This window comes from Peromyscus eremicus, chromosome 1 (genome assembly GCF_949786415.1).
Source record: "Peromyscus eremicus chromosome 1, PerEre_H2_v1, whole genome shotgun sequence".
NCBI lineage: Eukaryota > Metazoa > Chordata > Mammalia > Rodentia > Cricetidae > Peromyscus > Peromyscus eremicus.
This window is the reverse complement of record NC_081416.1, coordinates 71,339,123-71,358,685: the sequence shown is the minus strand read 5'-3', so window position 1 is coordinate 71,358,685 and position 19,563 is coordinate 71,339,123. Positions and strand designations below refer to the sequence as shown.

Below are 19,563 nucleotides of genomic sequence, written 5' to 3'. Positions count from 1 at the left end.
GCTGCAAAACCATGGACTGCAGCCGTAAGTGAGTGGATTGCTCCTCACGGATCAGGAAGTACATCTTACATCTGCACATGGTATGACTATCCCGCCAGCCATAGCCCAAAGACCAGCAAATGTGTGGTGTCACCTATGTGGTGTGTCACCTTTGCTGTGGTCAAACCCAACAGGCATTTTAAAGAACAGTTTGCCAAAACAATGGATAAGTATGAAATACCCCTGTTCTTACAAAAAGAAAAGAAAAGAGAAGAGAGAGAAAAGAAGAAAGAAAGAGAGAAAGAAACAATATAAGCAAATTAGCTAAAAAGAGTTCTATTCACTTCCAGGTGGTCTTAAGAGCAGATGCATTTAGGTACAGCTGTATTACTGAAAAGGATGTAATAGTTAGTTCTGAAAATTCAGTCTGCTGAAGATTACAAACCCCTAGATTCATCTATCTTAATCCTTATTTTAGAGTATCAGAATGTCACACATCATACATGCTAGAAAAGGCCTCTGGGAGAAGAAACTGTCAGTTCCAGAAAATAATTTCCTTCCATTTTCCATGCAGCACCACACCTGCAATAGTGGGATTGAAAATGAGCAATCTACAGCAGCGCTGTAATGAACAGCAGCACTACCCCTCGCTCTGTAAACTATCCCAGACAGCCCGAGCTCTGCACATATCCATCTCCGAGAAACAACAGGAAGTGTAAACTGGGAATCTGAATGAAAGAGTTCAGGTACCCAACTCCAAAAATAATTAGAAAAAAAATCATAGCATTACTTTTCATACTCCTGAGACTATATTTTATAGGTAGGTATCTGTATAAATAAAAAATTCACTTCAAACATATGTAATATACAATACAGACTAATGAATTGCATTTGAAGTTCTTACATATCCCAAACACTTGAGCAATACAAGTACACACTTCTGTAAGAATGAACTATGGCAAGCAAAATAACTTAGGACTGCATCAGGGTGGCTGTTGTGCACAGACCTGGATGTACAGTAACAAATGCCATGAAAATGAGCACTGAGGTCACCATGTAAGACAACGATCCTTCAAAGGACATTCAAGACTTGATTTCCATAACCTTTTTGGATTTGGGCTTTGTAATAAATATGTAATAAATATCTGCAATAATTGTGCATGTCAATAGCTTATCTCTCTCCATTGGAAAGTCTTTCCCTGGAGTCATAGTGTCTTAGAGGCATCCCTGGGGGTGGGGAGTTGGGATTTCGCAGCAAGTCCACTAACAAAGCCATTTTAGCATCTATGTGCTCCTGGAGCTGGTAGATCCTCTCATCAATGTGGTCCATAAGCTTCTTTTCCATCAGTTCCATGTTTTTAGAAAGAATCTTTTCCAAGTAGGAGCAAATAGGCTGCTCTTCCATCCTAAAAATAAAAATTTTAAGTATATCAATTTTCTCTTTTATGACAACAAAAACAAGAAAGTGAGGCAGCCAAAGAGCAGACAAGACGCACCACGGGCACTGGTCTCTACAACCGCTCTCCCCACGGCACACTGTCAGCTCTAAACCTACAACAGTGGCCACAGTCCTGAATGCACAACACTCTCCTATTAACTGCTCTGCCTAGTTAGACAACCGAGAATACCAGAGAGCAAAGGCAAGCAAAGGATAAGCTGAGGTTGGACTCTGTTGCTTGAGTGTTTTTCCAGCATGCAAGCAGCCTTGGGTTTAATCCCTAGCACTGCAGATGACCAGGTACAGTGATAAGGGAGACAGCCCAGTCACTAAAAGAACTGCCTTGTAAGCGTGAAGACCCAAGCTAGATTCTCAGAATACAAATTAAAAAGTGAAATTACAATACTGAATGCTGGGACTGCGGAGATGGCTTAGTTTGGAAAGAAATTGCCATTCAAGTATGAAGACCTGGGTTCACATCCCCAGCATACTCCATAAGAAACCTGCTGCTGTGGCCTGCTGAGGAGGCAGGGAGATGATGTCCGACTGGCCAGCTAACCTTGCCAAATCAGGGAGCTCTGGATACAGCAAGAAACCCTGTCTCAAAAACCAAGGTAGGACATGACTGAGGGAGACACCCCAAACTGACCTCTCCCCTCCACCCATATTTGCACACACTTGCATGTACACCCTCATACATGAACACATACTACATAAATTCACATACACATGGCAGGCATGGTGTGTAAACTTAAAATCCCAGCATTGGGTATATAAACACAAAAGAAAAAAGGATCTCAGCGGCTCACTAGCCAGCCAGCCTAGTTTGCAGAAAGAGACCCTATCTCAAAAGACAACGTGGATGGCTTCTGAGAACAACACCTGAGGTTGTTCTCTGGCTTCCACATGCTGAACATGCTTCATGTGCAAGCACACACAAACACAAGGTGTGACACACACCTGTAATTTCAGCACTTGGGAAATGGAGCCAAGAGGATCAAAAGTTCATGGTCAATTGCAGAGTCAATTGGAGGCTTGCTTGGGTGTGGTGGTTTGAATGAGAAAGACCCCCGTAGCCCCATATATTTGAAATGTTTGGTCCCCAGTTGGTGGAAGTGTTTGGGAAGGATTAGAAGGTGTGGTCTTCTTGGAGGAAGTGTGTCCCTGGGGATGTGAGCTTTGAGGTTTGAAAAGTCCACACCATTCCCAGTTAGCTTGCCCTCAGCCTAGTGCTTGGATCAGATGTAGGCGCTCAGCTACTGCTTCACTGATATGACCACTTGCCTGCTACATGCTCCCCACCATGATGGTCATGGCCTCTAACCATGAGCTCCCAAATCAAACGTTTTCTTTTATAAGTTGACTTGGCCATGGTGTTTTGTCATGGCAACAAAAGTGACTAAGATACTGGGCTACATAAGAATCTGTCTCAAAAAACTAAGGCGCCTTCAGGAAAAGGTTGTTAGATTCAGTGAACACCAGAACAAGGAACCTTACAGTGGGGCCTACAAACCTTGTGTTCTCTCCTCCAGGGACTCAATGAGGTCCAAATTATTTTTGTACTAATAGAATGGTGGTATCTGACTTTCATCCTTATGCTCATGTGAACACACAGTGGCATTTTCCAAATGTACATGAGGTGTTATGTCCCTGCTCTAATAACTCACAGAATTGGTAGCAGTGAATTCTTCTTTTCCTAGAATGTCCTAAGGAATAGATTTACTGTATAAATACGTGTATTTCAGACACTGACTCACTTTGCTTTCAGTGTTCTTACTAGTTACATGTTATAAGGCACACATAGAAGATTGCAGCCAAAAGCCAATACAGATTTTCACACATTAAAACATAATTTTCACTGAAGTTTTAAAAGAACTTATTTTTCATATTTATGTTAATATATGGCAGTTTGATTACTTCCTAACTGTGAAATAACATCAAAACCAGCATAGTAATATTTATACATGTACATATATATGTACATAGAGCTCTGTGCAATTTTATCATGTGCACGATATTCGTCCCAACACCACCAGTCAAGATGCAGAACTTTTAACTACAGAGATACCCATCCTGTCATCTCCCTTTGTCACACACCCTTTCCTAACTCCAAGGATGTCTGCTATGTGCCTGCCTGAATCTCTGCTGTTCCTCACCATAACTCACCTGAAAGCCATTCAGGTTGTTTTTATAACTGCTGATTACCACTCCACAGTGTGGATACACCAGTTCTTAAAATTGTCTATTACAAAATATTTTGGTGTTTCCATTTTACAATTATTACAAATAAAGCTTCACCTGCACAGCAGTGGTGCACACCTTTAATCCCAGCACTCAGGAGGCAGAGGAAAGCTGATCTCTGTGAGTTCAAGGCCAGCTTGGTCTACAGAGCAAGTTCCAGGATGACAGTCAGACTTGTTACACAGAGAAACCCTGTCTTGAAGTAACAAAGCAAAACAAAACAAAACAAAGAAAATAAAGCATCTATGAACAATTGTGTACTGATTTATATATGGCCATAAAATTTCATTTCTCTAGGATAAAAGCCTAGGAATATGTCTGCCAGGTTATATGATAATGTGCATCTAGGAGTTAAATTGTCAAAATATTTTTGGGTGACTATACCATTTTATGAACCCAGCAGTAAGCTGTAAGAGATTTAGTTCTCTAAGTGCTTGTGAGCATTTTTAAGTTTTAGTCATTCCAAGAAACACACAGTTATCTTGTGGCTTTTTATTTTTATTTTATTTATTTATTTATTTATTTATTTATTTATTTATTTATTTATTTATTTTGGTTTTTTGAGACAGGGTTTCTCTGTGTAGTTTTGGTACCTGTCCTGGATCTTGCTCTGTAGACCAGGCTGGCCTCAAACTCACAGAGGTCCGCCTGGCTCTGCCTCCCGAGTGCTAGGATTAAAGGCATAAGTCACCACCGCCCAGCTTTATCTTGTGGCTTTAATATGCACTCCCCTGGTGACAATGAGGCCATCTGGCCACCCTTCTCTGTGCTTGTCTATTTCCTGTGTAGTCTCCCTAGCGCAAGATTCCTTGTCTTTCATCTGTTTTACTCAGTATTGTTTTAAATGCGGAATTGTGTGGTTTCTTTGCATGTTAGGAACAAGTCATTTCTTGAATTTGTGATTTATAAATATCTTCTTCCAGTTTATATTTAAATCATCTTAAGAGGGTCTCCACAGGCATAAGTTTGACATTTTGCAGGGGTCTACACATCATTTGTTTGTTGATCATGCTTTTGATGGTGTATCTTAGCACTTTTTTCCTGAGTTCCCAGCAGTTTCTCCCATATTAGAAAGTTTCTGTTTCCTTTTTGCTGTATGGCCCGTTTGTGTTCATTTTCAGAGAAGGTGTGAGATTCAGGTCTTGGTTTATTTTTGCCTGTGGATATCACATTGGCTTAGCAGCACCTTTAAGACTGCTCTTCAACTGAACTGCACTGCTGGCAAGCCACCTCTGTGCTGTCCCGTCCATCGGCATGTCTCATTTCCTGCTAATGCCAGGCCTGACGCTACGGCTCTCCCATGTCCTGATATATGAAATGATTTCTCTTGCTTCATCAGGCACATGTATCAATTAGGGGAATACTGTTGCTTTTACTATGCTGAAGAAATCTATCAACATGGCATGTCTGTGCATTATTTTAAGCCTTTTCAAAATTTCTTCTGCCAATATTTTCTAATTTCTAGTTCACAGATGCTATTTTGTCAGCTACGTATAACTATTTTATAGACGTTTCAAATATGTATTTACATACATTTTATGTATTTCAAGTTATTTAGAATCTAGTTCAGGTGCCGGGGTAACAGTGGCTTCACAAAATGAGAATTTTTTTCCTCTTTTGATTTTCTGGATTATGTGAAAAACAGTGTTCTCTAAATGTCTGGCAGAATTTTCCAGTGGAACTATCTAGGCCAGGATTTTTTTTTCCCATAAACATTCTGTTAGCTGGCTTTCCATCACTGTGATAATATCTGAGAATAAACTTCAGGTTTACTTGACTCCTGGTCTCAGAGTTCTCAGTCCATAGCCTGCTTTCTCCATTTCTGTGGACCCGGGGTATGAATGTATGCCTGAGCAAAGTGGCTCACCTCATGGCAGCCAGATAACAGAGAAGAAGAACCAGGGAGGGGCCTGGGATGAGACCTTCTCCATCTCCAAATACTACTAATAAAATACAACTGCATCAGTGGAGTGCTCGCCTGATCCAATCATCATTCAATGACTGGATCCATTAAGTGGAAATTAAGCCTTCAATATGGGATGTGTGCACACGTGCGCGCACACACACATACCCCACATTCAAACCTTCACATCCTCCCATTACAAATTCAGTATTATTAGTGGCTATAGGGTCATTCCATTACCTATTTTGTGTTGTGTTCTATAGCTTGTGGTTTTTGAAAAGTTAATCTGTTTCCTCTAAGTTATTAAATTGTGAGCATCCTCTTACTACCACTGAAATGTCCAAGATTCTGCAGTGACACTCTCTACTGCATCATCTCACACCGGCAATTTGTATCTTCTCCCTTGTTTTCTTTCTTTCTTTTTTTTTTTTTCTTGGTTTTTCGAGACAGGGTTTCTCTGTGTAGCTTTGCGTCTTTCCTGGGCTCCCTTGTTTTCTAATCTTGTTAGAAGCTCATCAACTTTCACAAATTTTCAAAGAATCACTTTTTTTTTTCCATTATGTTCTTGTTCTTATGAACCTCCTTTGGCTTTCTGAATGCCAGAGTTGTAGGTTCATGCCACCAATGGACTTTGAATTCAGTCTTTAATGGCTTAGAACTACTCAGAGCATCTATTTTATTGTTTAAATTTCTAAAATTTTTATTTTATGTGTATGAGTGTTTTGCATGTATGTATGCATATGTGCCATGTGCGTGCCTAGTGCCCACAGAGGTCAGGAGAGGGCACTGGAGCTACTGGGGCTAGAGTTAGAGGTGGTTGTAAGCCATGTGGGTGCTGGGAATTAAACCAACAAATGTTCTTAACTGCTGAGCCACCTCTCCAGGCCTTATTTCATTTTTTGGGTAGTAGTTTTGTGCCACCGTCCTCACAGTCATCTTCACTAGGGCAGCACGTGATGCTACAGACCCGTCATCACTTCTTCAGCTACGGCCCACACACTTTCACCTCTGCATGTTCACTCAGCTTTATGTACTTTAAAATATATTTCTGTTGAGACTTCTTTGGTGTGTGAAGTGTATGTTGTATGCATGTGTACATGTTCATGTGGATGCATACATGTATGTATACACGAGCTTATAGAGCAGGAGGCTGATAGCTGGTGTTTACCTCTGTCACTCTATTTGTTGAGACAGTCTCTCATAGAACCTAGAGCTCAGTGATTTAGTAAGACTAGCTGGCCAGCAATCCCCAGGTGTCTCCCCAGCACCAGGATTATAGGATTACAGGTGTACACCACTAGGTGTTTTGTTTTTTTAAAATAGGTACTAAGGTTTAAAAACCAGCTCCTCGGGCTTGCAGAGCAAGCACTTTACCAACTGAGCCATCTCAACCCCTAGACTTCTTCAATCAGATAAACTACGCTGTTTAATCATCAAGTGTTTGGAAATGTTTCTATTGTCTTTCTATTACTGTTAAATGATTTCTTATCTTTCTTTATGGTCAGAGAAAATACTTCTATGATTTCAGTGCTCTTAAGTTTGGTGAGGCTTCTTTGACTTGAAATGCAATCTCTTTCCTTCTTTATGACTTGAAATACAATCTGATGGGAATGTCGTTCTACATGCTGTGAATGTAGAACGTGTATTGCTCTGATTGGTTGATAAATAAAACACTGATTGGCTAGTAGCCAGGCAGGAAGTATAGTAAAGGTGGGATAAGCAGAGAGAACTCTGAGAACAGGAAGGCTGAGTCAGGAGCCGCCAGTCAGACACAGAGGAAGCAAGATGTGAAGGCAGAACTGAGAAAAAGTACCAAGCCATGTGGCTAAACATAAATAAGAATTATGGGTTAGTTTAAATGTAAGAGCTAGTCAGTGGTAGGCCTGAGCTAATGGCCAAACAGTTTTAATTAAAATAAGCCTCTGTGTGTTTACTTGGGTCTGAGTGGCAGTTGCGGGACCTCGGGACCACGGGACCTGGGCAGGACCAGAAAAAAAAACTTGAGCTACAACAATCTATTTTCTTCTTTATGACCTGAAATATAATCTATTTCTGTGAATCTTCCAGACATGAACAAAACTGTATTCTGCTATTGTCAGTAGAACCTAGTGTAAGTGCTGATGTAATCATGCTGGTGGTTGGTGATGTTTTCTTCCAAACTAATCCAAGCAGCATTTTCAGCTGTAAACTTTAAACTAAGAAGATTCAACAGTAAAGGAAAATGGTTAATCTGAACTATGACCAGAGTCCTATATTTCAGACCAGAATACCAATTTGACAAAATATATCTGTGAAAAGGATTAGGAATGTGCTACTTGGCAACATCCTAATCAAACAGATGCTACACAGATAACAGACTGAGACCAGAGGAGAAGAGCTCCTACATTATAAATAATCCCTATCCCACTGTAGTTTTTGACTATAAACAAGCTACAAAGGTAATCTGTTACAATGGCATGCATAACACACCTAGTCAAAAACCGTAAATTCTCACAGTTCTTCCAAATTCATGCCTGTAGCTTTGTACTGCAATCCTGAAACTGTACAACACCAATTCCAGACATTCCCTTTAATGCAGTCCTCTCTATCCCTTTCCCAGTAAGTGTGTCAATGACGAACTGTAACTGCTGGGAACAGCTCATCAGGCAGTGCAACTGAGGCAAATCTGTTTCCCTTCATCTTCCTCTCCCACCTACCAAATCTCAACTCTAACTGCTTTAAGATAAAATACTCACGAAACACCGACGAGGCTCTCTCGGGGCTTGGAGACGTTTTCTTGCCACCTGGCGTTATGTCCCACACGGAGATGGTTCACCTGACTACATAAATTCTGCAGGAAAGGCAGCAGCTCAGAGTTGGGCGCGCTTGAGTTGCCACTTGCCTTCTTTGGTAAGAAAGAAGACACTGCGTTTTTAAGATCACTTTCAAGAAGGGAATGGTTTTGTGGTACAAGGTGACACTCATCGTGGTTTGTGGTATTTCCTTCTCCAGGCGGCTGTGTGCTTTTATCAATAAGAGCCTTTAAATTTTCAGAGATGGCTGAAGGTGTCAATCCAGTTCTAAAGGGAAACGGTGTAGAGGACGTCTTATCTAAGACTCCTGAAGAAGGCGAAGACTGCAGTGCGATCAGATGCTTGTATCCTGTGGTTCCCAACACCGACTGAAGCTCATCTCCAATGGGAAGACATTTCTGAGCAAGGAAAACAAGGGAAGAGTAAAGAGTGAAGGCTGAGCTTTGGAGTGCTGCTAGAAGTCGGGCACTGTACATTCTTTTGTTGATCCTCAACTGCATCCCCGGATCCCCATGAAGAAAGCTGTTTCTGTTCAATGTTAAGGAGAGGAAACCAAAGTGATAGGTTACTGCCCACAGAAACCAGACAGTAAGTGGCAGGGTTGGGACATAAACTTCCTTTAATCATTTCAGTTGCTTTTCCTAAGGAACATATTAAAATATACACTACTATGATAGTAAAATACACTAACAGGCTATAATGTTTTCATTACTAAAGGCTTCTTATGACAGTAACATATAAGATTAGTCACAAGAGTTGATCATTTTCTTTTAGATTTTTTATTTTTATGTACGTATGCACATATATGTACCAGGTACGTGGAGGTGCCCACAGGGGCAAGAAGAAGGTGTTGGCTTCTGGAACAGAGTTATAACCAGTTGTGAGCCACCAGATATTGATGCTGGAAACAGGACTCAGGGCATTTGTAGGAGCAGCAAGTACGCTTGACTGCTGAACAATCTCTGTAGCCCCCAATCAATTACCTTCTCAAAATTCAACCCAAAATGCCCAATTTTCAATATATTTTTCAATATATGCCCAATTTTCAATATATATAAAACTATTCATTTTACCATGAGTTTTCATGGAAGTTACATGGTGGACAGTTGCACTGTAGAAGTAGATGTTCTATGGGTATATCTGTGACATTTTTGATGACTGAAATAACCTATTCCTTGGCTGTTTGCTTTAAAAATTTCTAGGATAATGAGAGTTATATTCTGGGGCCACAAATAAACTCTTAAGAAGACCCTGGCTTATCTTAAAAGGAAGACTGACCACTTCCCTATTATGCCTTTCAGTTTTTCTAGTAAAGAAAAGTAAATGACCTCCAGTCTAACAAACACTGTCAAGACAAGTGACTTGATTTCAACTTCAAAACCTAGACGCCAATCATGGACTTTTTTTTTTTTAACCAGGGACTATCATCTCCCATTATGACTAGTCAACAGCTTTTTTTTTTTTTTTTTTTTTTTTTTTGGTTTTTCAAGACAGGGTTTGTCTGTGTAGTTTTGGTACCTGTCCTGGAATTCACTCTGTAGACCAGGCTGGCCTGGAACTCACAGAGATCAGCCTGGTTCTGCCTCCCAAGTGCTGGGATTAAAGGAATGCACCAACATTAAAGACATGCGCCAATGCTGCCCAGCTAGTCAACAGCTTTTGAGAGAGAGGTCCAGAAAGTAATCACCAAGATTACTTGAAGAAACTATGTTAATATATTCATCTAAATACTCTAAATATTATTATTAGGCCAAACCAAATCTGCAAGGCATTTATCCAACAAACTTTTACCAGAAATCTTGTGCTAAATTCCATTTCAAGCATAAGACATATGTCAGTGAGCAAACCAAATTAAAACCCCTGACCTCACATGGAACCTACACGATACATGAGCAGGTGGTGCCCTAAAGGAGGGGAAGAGGGAATATATTGCAGGATGGAGATGATGACAAATATTTTAGGAGAAAACATCAAAGAGGAAAGGAGGATAATGGCCAGGGAAGTAGAGGTGTGTAGGAGGGGGTGTCTGTAATAGACAGTCTCCACCTAACTCCTTTTACTGAACTTCATTTTCAAACAGGCTCTTTTAGAGAAATGTTACCCTGTTGTCAACTTATCCTGTTCTACTGAACACCAGTTTTGAATAAATCTTAACATATTCCTGGAAGAAAAAAAAAATCATATATATTTACACAATCATAACATCTGACATCTTTCCTTTAGCTTGAAGGAGCTTCATTTAGTCATAATGGAAATGCCACTTCTCCAGGGAAATGAAATACATATACTAATAGTAATGATATTTATACTATAGTCCATGTCAAAACTATGGGGTTGCCATTAGTTTAGCAGAAAAAAAAAATAGACAATCATAAATGTAAAAGTATTTGTTAAAATAAAAATAACAATTAGCCAGCAGAAACGTAAAGTGCAGTAATGGAAAACAGATTCCAGACTCTCTGGTCACAGGGTACATGGTAGAAATCCATCACCGTGGCTGTCCCTTCCATGTGCTCCATACACAGAGAAAACTCAAGAACACACCACCAACTGTTGCCTTGGTTACCTCTGGGGAACGGAAGGACAGCAGCAAGAACACTGCTGTTTTTCATCTAATAACTTTCTTTGAGTGAAACTTGTGGAATAAAAAGTTATTATTAATAGAATAAAACCAAAAAAAAAAAAAGGAATTTTTTCCCAGAGTCAAGTTTTTGAAATGTAGAAATCAGTGCGCTGATTATATTTAATTCCTCACTCTCCTTTAATCATTTCCACAATCCTTCCATAGTTGTCTTACTGCTTTTTTACATCTCTACTAAGAGATAATATAATACACATGAACTTTGCCCCAGAAGTCACCATTAAAAGTACTGATTTCTACCAGGCGGTTTTGGCACACACCTTTAATTCCATCACTCAGGAGGCAGAGGCAGGTTGATCTCCATGAGTTTGAGGTCAACCTGGTCTACAGAACAAGTTCCAGGACAGCCAGGGCTGTTACACAGAAAAAGTCTGTCTCAAAAAACAAAAAATAAGGGACTGGAGAGATGGCTCAGCAGTTAAGAGCACTGACTGCTCTTCCAGAGGATCCGGGTTCAATTCCCAGCACCCACATGGCAGCTAACAACTGTCTGTAACTACAAGATCTGACACCCTCACACAGACATACATGCATGTGAAACACAAATGCACATAAAATAAAAATAAATTATTAAAAAAAAGAAACAAACAAAACAAAAATACTTATTTGTGAATTCCACCCTGTCAGATTTAGTAGGTAAAAAGCAAGGGCCTGGAGGCAACCTTCTGAAAACATTACAAAGGACTCTGCATTCCATGGAACATACTTTAAGAAAAATCAGACTAGCCAGACACAGTGGTGCATGCCTTTAGTCCCAGCAGTCTCCAAGGAGGCAGAGGCAGAGGCAGGAGGAAGGATGTCAGTGAGTTTGAGGTCAGCCTGGTCTACAAAGCAAGTTCCAGAACAGCCCGCACTACAATAGAGAGACCTTGCATAAGACAAATGGAAAGGAAAAAAAAAAAAAAAATTAAACTGCCCTAACTTCTAAAAAGGGACAAACCTCACAGTTGACAAATATTTCCATTATCCTCAATATTCCTTTATATATCCACCTTCCAATTTCCTCTTTATGTCTAAACTTCTTGGGGAAAAAATGTTTGCATTCAATACCTCCCAAACCCAGCTACTACTAACCCTCCATAATGTATTTTATATCCTATTGTTATCTAAACTCACTTCCTGAAGCACTCAAAGAAGTATTTATATGATAAACCAAATGTGCAAATGTGTGTATACACACATAGTGCCACAAACAAAACAGACAACACAACTCCCTGATTGCACTTTTAACCCAACACTCCGCATTCTCACTTCAGTGAGAAAAACAAAACCAGTAACTAAAACATACATAACAAAGTGGTCAGAAGGGTGCAAATGAAACTATGATAAAGATTAAGAGGGTTGTATACTATAAATTGGGTGTCAAGTCTAAGAATATAACGATTAAGGTGAAATTAGAATAATAAGAAAATAGATAACAATAATATCACAGGAGGAGAATTCTAGCCAAAGAAAACAACTGAACACAAGGCTGGGAGGTAGCAACATGTCTGTATATGTGAGGAATAGGAACATGAGAATGTCTGGAACAAGGGATCCAAAGATCTGTAGCCAAGATGAGGAGGGGAGGAGGGCCAAGATAATATAAATACCTAGATGCATACTAAACGCAAAGACAAGTGGTCAGAGCTTTACACATTGGAGTTCATTCTGCTTGGGTGCTAAGGGTGGGCTGTGGCTGAGCAGAAGGACTGGCAGGAACCTAAGGGACCCAAGTGAGATCATGCTGGACAGGAAACAAGCCAGAGACTGTCATTTGTTTTAAAATGCTTTTGTGGTTCTGAAATCTTAGATTCTCCTGGTTCTTTTCTTTACCCATACCCCAGGACTATGCTGACTTCAGCAGTGAAACCATGCAGTATTTACAAATGTTTTCAGTATTTTCCTTAAATTTCCACATCAATCCTGTGATCTTTACAGTAGCATCACTTAAATTTTCTAGGAGACAATTTCATTATAAAAACACATGGCTGACCCTGCTGGGGGAGCCAGAACTACTGAGTGACAGGACAAGAGCTTAGCATCAGCTAACCTGACGTTAAAGCCTCTCTTTGATCACACCTGCTACTTGACGGCACTGGCGCCTCCTGTTCTGGCGTCTCCTTCCTCTCCCCATATGATTTTGCTAGATGTAGCTGCTCTCCAAGAGTCTTGCTTTCCAGTGTCAGCCTTTCTGTTCACAGGGTTCCTACTGTGGGTACACTTCCCAAACCTCCTTTGTAGCCAGCCACCTCCTCTCTCCTGATCCTGTCTGCAAATGCTAAAATATCCTTCCAGGCAATCCTTTGTTCCCAACTAAATTTGATATTCCCAAAATTAGACACCTTTTACCAAGTGTCCTCATCCCTTTGGATCCATTTATATTTCTGGTTAATGCCTCAATTTCTCATGTGACTTATTTTCTCCTTCAATAGTGGTATTAACTGTCTAGTCCCAATGACGCCATGCTTCATGGTTTATTAATCTCACAACCCAGTAACATGGTACAACACTTAGCCTGGACCCCATCACCGCTCATTTGGGTAAGGGAAATCACATACAGCTGGTCTCTCTGATGCAGTCTTACTTTCTTTTGATTTACCTTCCACATAATAGTAGAATAAAATCTCCTTAAAAATAGACCAAAAACATTTACAAACTTAAGTGATCTCTGTGCTAGATCTCTATGTCCAGCACAATCTTTAAATCTCTCCTGTCTATTCATTTCCTTTCACTTCTTAGCTAGGTCCTACAGCACTGAAGATCTTATCCATTACTAGCACTTCTCTAAAATAACCAACCTTTAGATGGACCTGATTAGCCCTACCTTCCTCTCTAATAGCCCAGATGAAATGCCACTTACTTCAGTACATCTTTCTTAATCTCATCATTCCCCAGGTACAGTGTTTAAAGACTGGCTACACACTATCTGATCACCTTTATACAGTCAAAAGGGAGCAAGCCAGAGTCTTGTTCACTGCTGAATGAAAACATAAAATGAATTCAGGGAAAACTGAAGCTATGCAGTCAGAACATTTGTAGAAGGGCAAGTCTACAAAACGTGATTTTTATAAAAATTAAAAAAGATGACAGTTAAAACAATAGTAGAAATTAAGAGGAAAAAATCAATATACTATATTATCATATTAAAGGTCAGCATTAAAAAATAGTTTGGTTGGTTTTTTTTTTTTTTTGGAGGAGGGGCAGTGTGTGTGTGTGTGTGTGTGTGTGTGTGTGTGTGTGTGTGTGTTTGGGAGCACGGGAGCTCTGAAGTCAGGATTACCTCAAGTTCTCACCTTCCACCTCTTTGGGACAAGGTCTAAACCTCTTGGTATATAGCAGACTAAGTGGCCTGTGAACACCAGGGAATTCTCAGGCCTTCACCTTCCATCTTTTGGTAGGAATACAGGAATTACAGACCTGTTTAATAATGCTTCCTGTTTTGACATGGACTCTGGGAATCCAAACTCAGGTCCTCAGGCTTGCATAGCAAGCCTTTTACCCACTGAGCCATCTCCCCACACCAGTATTTTAAAATTTAATAAAATATCTCTCTACTTGCCTGCTGCTGAAACCTAATCATGTTCATCAGCTGCTGGGCTCCAGGAGATAACTTTGACCCCATGGACTCCATTATGGTTTGGATATTGTCGAGATCTATCCGTGATCCTAGAGCAGAAGAGCTTGGTGAAGGACTGGCTGACCTTGGTCTCACGTGCACCACAACTTTACTGATGAGCACACACTGCTTTTCACCGAAGGACAGCAGCTATCATGAAACAAAAACATTCCAGGAAATGACAGTGGTATTAAAAACAACCATGACTTAAGGTGACTTCTTAGTACTACCAAAGCAAGACAGGGCGTTCAAGAGCCTAAAAATTAACTTCAAGTGCATTTCAGGTTTTCTTTATAGTAGTCAAAGTTAGAAAATAAATTCCAATGTATCATGAGGCAAACATAAATACTTAAACAAAGAAATCCTTCCCAAGCCATAAGATACCCATAAAGAATATGAAAGGTTTGTTTACTTGATTTAAGGAATTAAAAATAAGCCACAGCTGGCTGGGGGTATTGCTCAGTGGTAGAGCATTTGACTAGCATGCTCAAGGCCCCAGGTCTGAGTCCTCGGTATCACTGAGGAGAAGAAGAAACCTAAGAGCCCTTGATCCTAGCATTCCCCAGCTGGCTTTAATATTACTTAATATAAAATAAAACTGTCCAGATGCCCATACAACATTTATCAAAATCCGAACCATAATTCAGTCTTGTGTAGTTCAGAAATGAAGGGATGTCATGCTAGAACTACTTTATATGTAATACATGGTGATTTACATAAAAGTGGAGTTCGGGGTGACTTTCTAAAGGGGTGAAGGATACTCAGTGGTGTAAGTCAAGCTTGGAACCCGGCTCTCCTGGCTTTTATCACTACAGACTTTCCATTTTTGTTTATGGTGTCTTTCCACTCACTTTGGGGTACTGAGAGAATAGTAACCAGGGTCTCATGCATGCTAGGTCAGTGCTCGCCACCAGGCCGTCGTCCTCCCATCACTCTGACAGTGTAGGCTGTGTATGGTTCTGAACCCAAAGACGTTTCATATGTGGTATAAAGGGAAGGGTTAAATCAGACACACCCAGTCCTGGGCACGTGCTAAGAGTAAACCAGAGGATGGTAAGATGACCTCAGAGGTTTGCGCCAAAACAGCCACTGTGTATCACCGAGTAAGTGCTCAGAATTCTGAACTAGGAACATTTACACAGGCTTTCACATAGGCCAGAGGGATTCCCTAATTGAAAGCTCTCTTCAGACTAACACACACTTCCATGGAGCAGTTACAAAAATTATTCACTTTGAGAGACACATAGACTCCTGTCACAAAGACACAGATCAGTAAAAAACCAGGCTCTATAAACTCTGAGTGTGGTACCAAATACATGACAGTCCTCAACAACTAAGGAAATGCTCATTAAATTTATATTCTACCTCGTTATTACCTCCCTTCTTTCATCTATGTATTTTTATTTTTCATTTTCTTCAGACAGAATCTCAGTGGGAAGCACTGGATGGTCTGGAACTCAGTACATAGATCTAGCTGGCCTCAAACTTGTGATGTTGCTGAGTGCTGGGATTATAGGTGTGTGTCACCATACTGGGGCCTACTGTTTTCTTTATGTTGTGTAATCCCAACAGCCTTTTTCATCACTGACTACAGTATATTTTGTCTATTTGTTTTTTGAGACATGGTCTCTCTACATAGCCATACCTGTCCTAGAACTTACTATGTAGATCAGGCTGGCCTTGAACTCATAGAGATCCACCTGCCTCTGCCTCTGCCTCCCAAGTGCTGGGATTAAAGGTCTATACCACTGGTGACCAGAGACTACAGTATATACATACAGTAAATCTGATTATCATCTGTTTTGTCTAATATATAAGCAACATGGAGGCTGGCACTTCAATTTTTCAATTGATATTCCTAAATGCCTAGTGCAATGTCTGTTATCAATAGGTACTAAATATTCACTAGATAAATTAAATCACTTAATTTACATGCCTTTACAAGCTGTTAAATATTTCCACTTAAACTGACTGACATTGGAATAACCAGTTCTGTGAAATGGGCTCTTCAATGAAAATCATTTTTTTTTTCTTATCTTAAAACTAAGTCTTACTGTCCTCTGTGATAATAAGCACATAATTTCAGAGATAAAAAGGACCTACGAATTTGGTTTCTAGAACCCATTAATTTTCCTCTTGAAGTAGGTCCAGATAGCTAAGAAAACTAACATTATCCAAAGCACTCATTGGCAACAGAGCTGAATTAGTATTTCTGACTTGCCTCGAGTTTTCCAACTCAGTACCTAGTCCTAAACTCTGACAACATCATTAACGTTTATCTTAAGAATATTTTTCTGGCTAAAGACAACAGTCCAAATTCCTTAAAATTTCTGGCTCTAGTTTGAACTTTTCCTTCATTCTTTACATACAGGGCCAGGTTCATTTTGCCTTTTTTGGTACTACAGTTTTAAAGAAAGATTTTAAAGATGTTCTTAGCTGAGCTTCACAATGCTTCAAAATACAGTACTATTATATCGACAAAACATTTTCTATAACTAAGAAATTACTCCACTTTAAAGAGAATTTCAATGTCTAAAGGGATTGATAGGTTTTTTTGTTTTGTTTTGTTTTGTTTTTATAGAAAATAATATCCCTCTACAAGCTAACTAAACATTTCTGAACTAAACCTAGGAACTAAGTTGGACTAATTGTACTACCAAACCAAGAGAAAATAAGTATGTATAGAACAAAAACAATTTGATTAACTTTAAATCTTAAAATTTAGTGATGACTTACCTTTATTTTACAAGCATGTGTGGGAGATTCCAATTTTAGGTATTTTTTGTACAACAGAATCTTTTCATGTTCACTAAAATAAAAGAATTCATTTTAACAGCCAATGATTATAAGCATTAATATATACTTAAGAACAAATGTTTCCTGGGATTCCCTTTTCCTGGTCAGGCCCAAGGAGTAAGAGGTTCCTGGCTGTGCTGTACTGCTTGGAGGAGCTTTATCTCCCACTTACCAGCTACATGAGAAAACTAAACTAAGTAGCACAGAGCGTATTTAAAAGTTCTGTACATACGACTACTATTTCTAACATGCATATAACATAAAGAGTTTGAATTATATTGATAGATTTGGGCAGAACCTTGTAAAGAGACTAGGAAAAAAAATCACAAATTGTCCATCTTATAATAAGTTAATGAGCACACTGATGTGGCATTCTTAGGTTGCTATATCATTTATAAGGAGCTTTCTAGAAGGAAGTATATTCAGGGTTTCAGAATGTCTCACTGTTGTAAAATAGACCCCACTGAGTTAAATGAGAGAAAAGAATCCTTTTTTGTTTCTTTGTTTTCGAGACAGGGTTTCCTCTGCATAACAGCCCTGGCTGTCCTGGAACTCAGAGATCCTCCTTAAAAGTGTGTGCCACCACACCTAGCTGAGAAACAAGAATACTTACCAGGACTTTAGTCTAATAAAACTCCTCCACTAATTACCAGTGACCTACCAATTCACTTCCAGTTAATTAGCCCTAAATTTCCGTATTTATAAGCCCGCTCATCTGCCCTGTCTTTTGAATTTTGAAGGCTTAGTGGTCTAACCTATACTTACTGATATGTTTTTAACTTCCCTCCTCTAACCTCTGGTGTCAGTGTTAGACTACCCACAAATGTTGAAAGAGCTAAGAATAAGGACTGATTCAGACTAATGCTTTCACCTGGACAAGTCACAAACCTGTCATCCAGGACAGTGCAGACATTCTTGCCCCGACTGGTTCCACAATACTCCTCTCCTAAGTATACTTCCATGTTTCTTGCTGAACTCAGAATGCCAACAGAAAGGATTTCTTCACCCCCATTAGGTCCACACTTCAGGTAAAGGAAGCAGGGATTTTCATCTTGAGGGCTCAGGCTGTTCTTCAGACTCACCAGATCAGGAGGGCTGAGAAGGAAATTGATAAACATCACACAGAGAACTTTTCTGAGTAGAACCATAACCCATCTCTTCAAACTCACTTCTACTTGCCCTGAGGGCCAAGAACCTTCCCCAAGACCCACAGATGCTCCACACTGAATTCATAAAGAAGGGAGGTTTGAGGCGTCGAGCATCCTCTTCCACCTTTCCTAGACCGTGGTCATTCTACTCAAATCTCTAATTAATCGCAGTCAATTAAAAACGTTCTCAGTGTGTGAAGAAAAAACAACGATATGTCTTTCTCTAAGTTGCCGTGGTTCTTTATGGTTGGACTCGTCCCGCTCCAGTTCCCCTGAATAGAAAGTTGGCTGGTTTCGGGGTGGTGGCGAGGAGGGTTCTAAACAGGAGCCTGGGGAGGTGTTCCCGCTGACTCTAGGATCCTGAATCCGAGTTTCCAGCCCTCTCCGGCCCAGCGCGCAGCCCTTGCCCGCAGCCTCGCCCACCTCCCGGCACCGCTCCCTCAGCCCACCCCAGCCGACCCCGCGGCCTCGCTCGGCTCTCCCGTCCTCCTCCCAGCTTCTCAGCAGCGTGGCTGTCACCCGGCCCGGCGCACCCCGGAGCTGGCGGGGCCAGCAGCGGCTCGAAGTTCAAGTCTTGGGCACCTGGCCCAATCCGGGTAAGGAGGAGGCTTTGGGTCAGCGCCCCGCACGCCGCATCCCAGGACGAGGTCAGCGTCGGGCCGCGGTCCAGCCCCGGATCTTCGATCGCGGTCTCCATTCTGTCTCCTCCAAGCCCAGGCAGGACCGGAACCTCTCTCGCGGAGCTTGCGTTTCCTTCAGTGCCGAGCGGAGGTGAAGGTTCAGTACAACTTCCGGTTCTTTTTTTTTTTTTCTTTCCTCCTTCAAATCCCGGGAAACTAACCATCATAAGTGCGCATGCGCATATCTTTGGACTTCTAGATGTTCAAAATCTTAGCGGGATGCGATTGAGGCTGTTGCTTGTGACTTTTCTCGCTCCCGTCGCAGGTGCCTTGTGCATGCGCGATACTCTGCATGCGAAAACGAAGAGGTTTTTTTTTCGACGTTGGCTATAGTGACCTAGTCAGCC

At 40.6% G+C, this 19,563-nt stretch overlaps 1 protein-coding gene across 1 annotated transcript; it reads right to left on the bottom strand.

Annotated features, from left to right (window-relative positions):
- Positions 1 to 765: 765 nt before the first annotated feature.
- Positions 766 to 19,286, bottom strand: C1H10orf88 (chromosome 1 C10orf88 homolog). Its single transcript, XM_059250595.1, has 6 exons — positions 19,070 to 19,286; positions 18,277 to 18,483; positions 17,329 to 17,401; positions 14,536 to 14,742; positions 8,297 to 8,751; positions 766 to 1,385 (listed from the first exon to the last, which is right to left on the bottom strand). The coding sequence occupies exons 1-6, from the start codon at positions 19,231 to 19,233 to the stop codon at positions 1,151 to 1,153; spliced, it is 1,341 nt and encodes a 446-aa protein (XP_059106578.1). The 5' UTR covers positions 19,234 to 19,286; the 3' UTR covers positions 766 to 1,150.
- Positions 19,287 to 19,563: the final 277 nt, after the last annotated feature.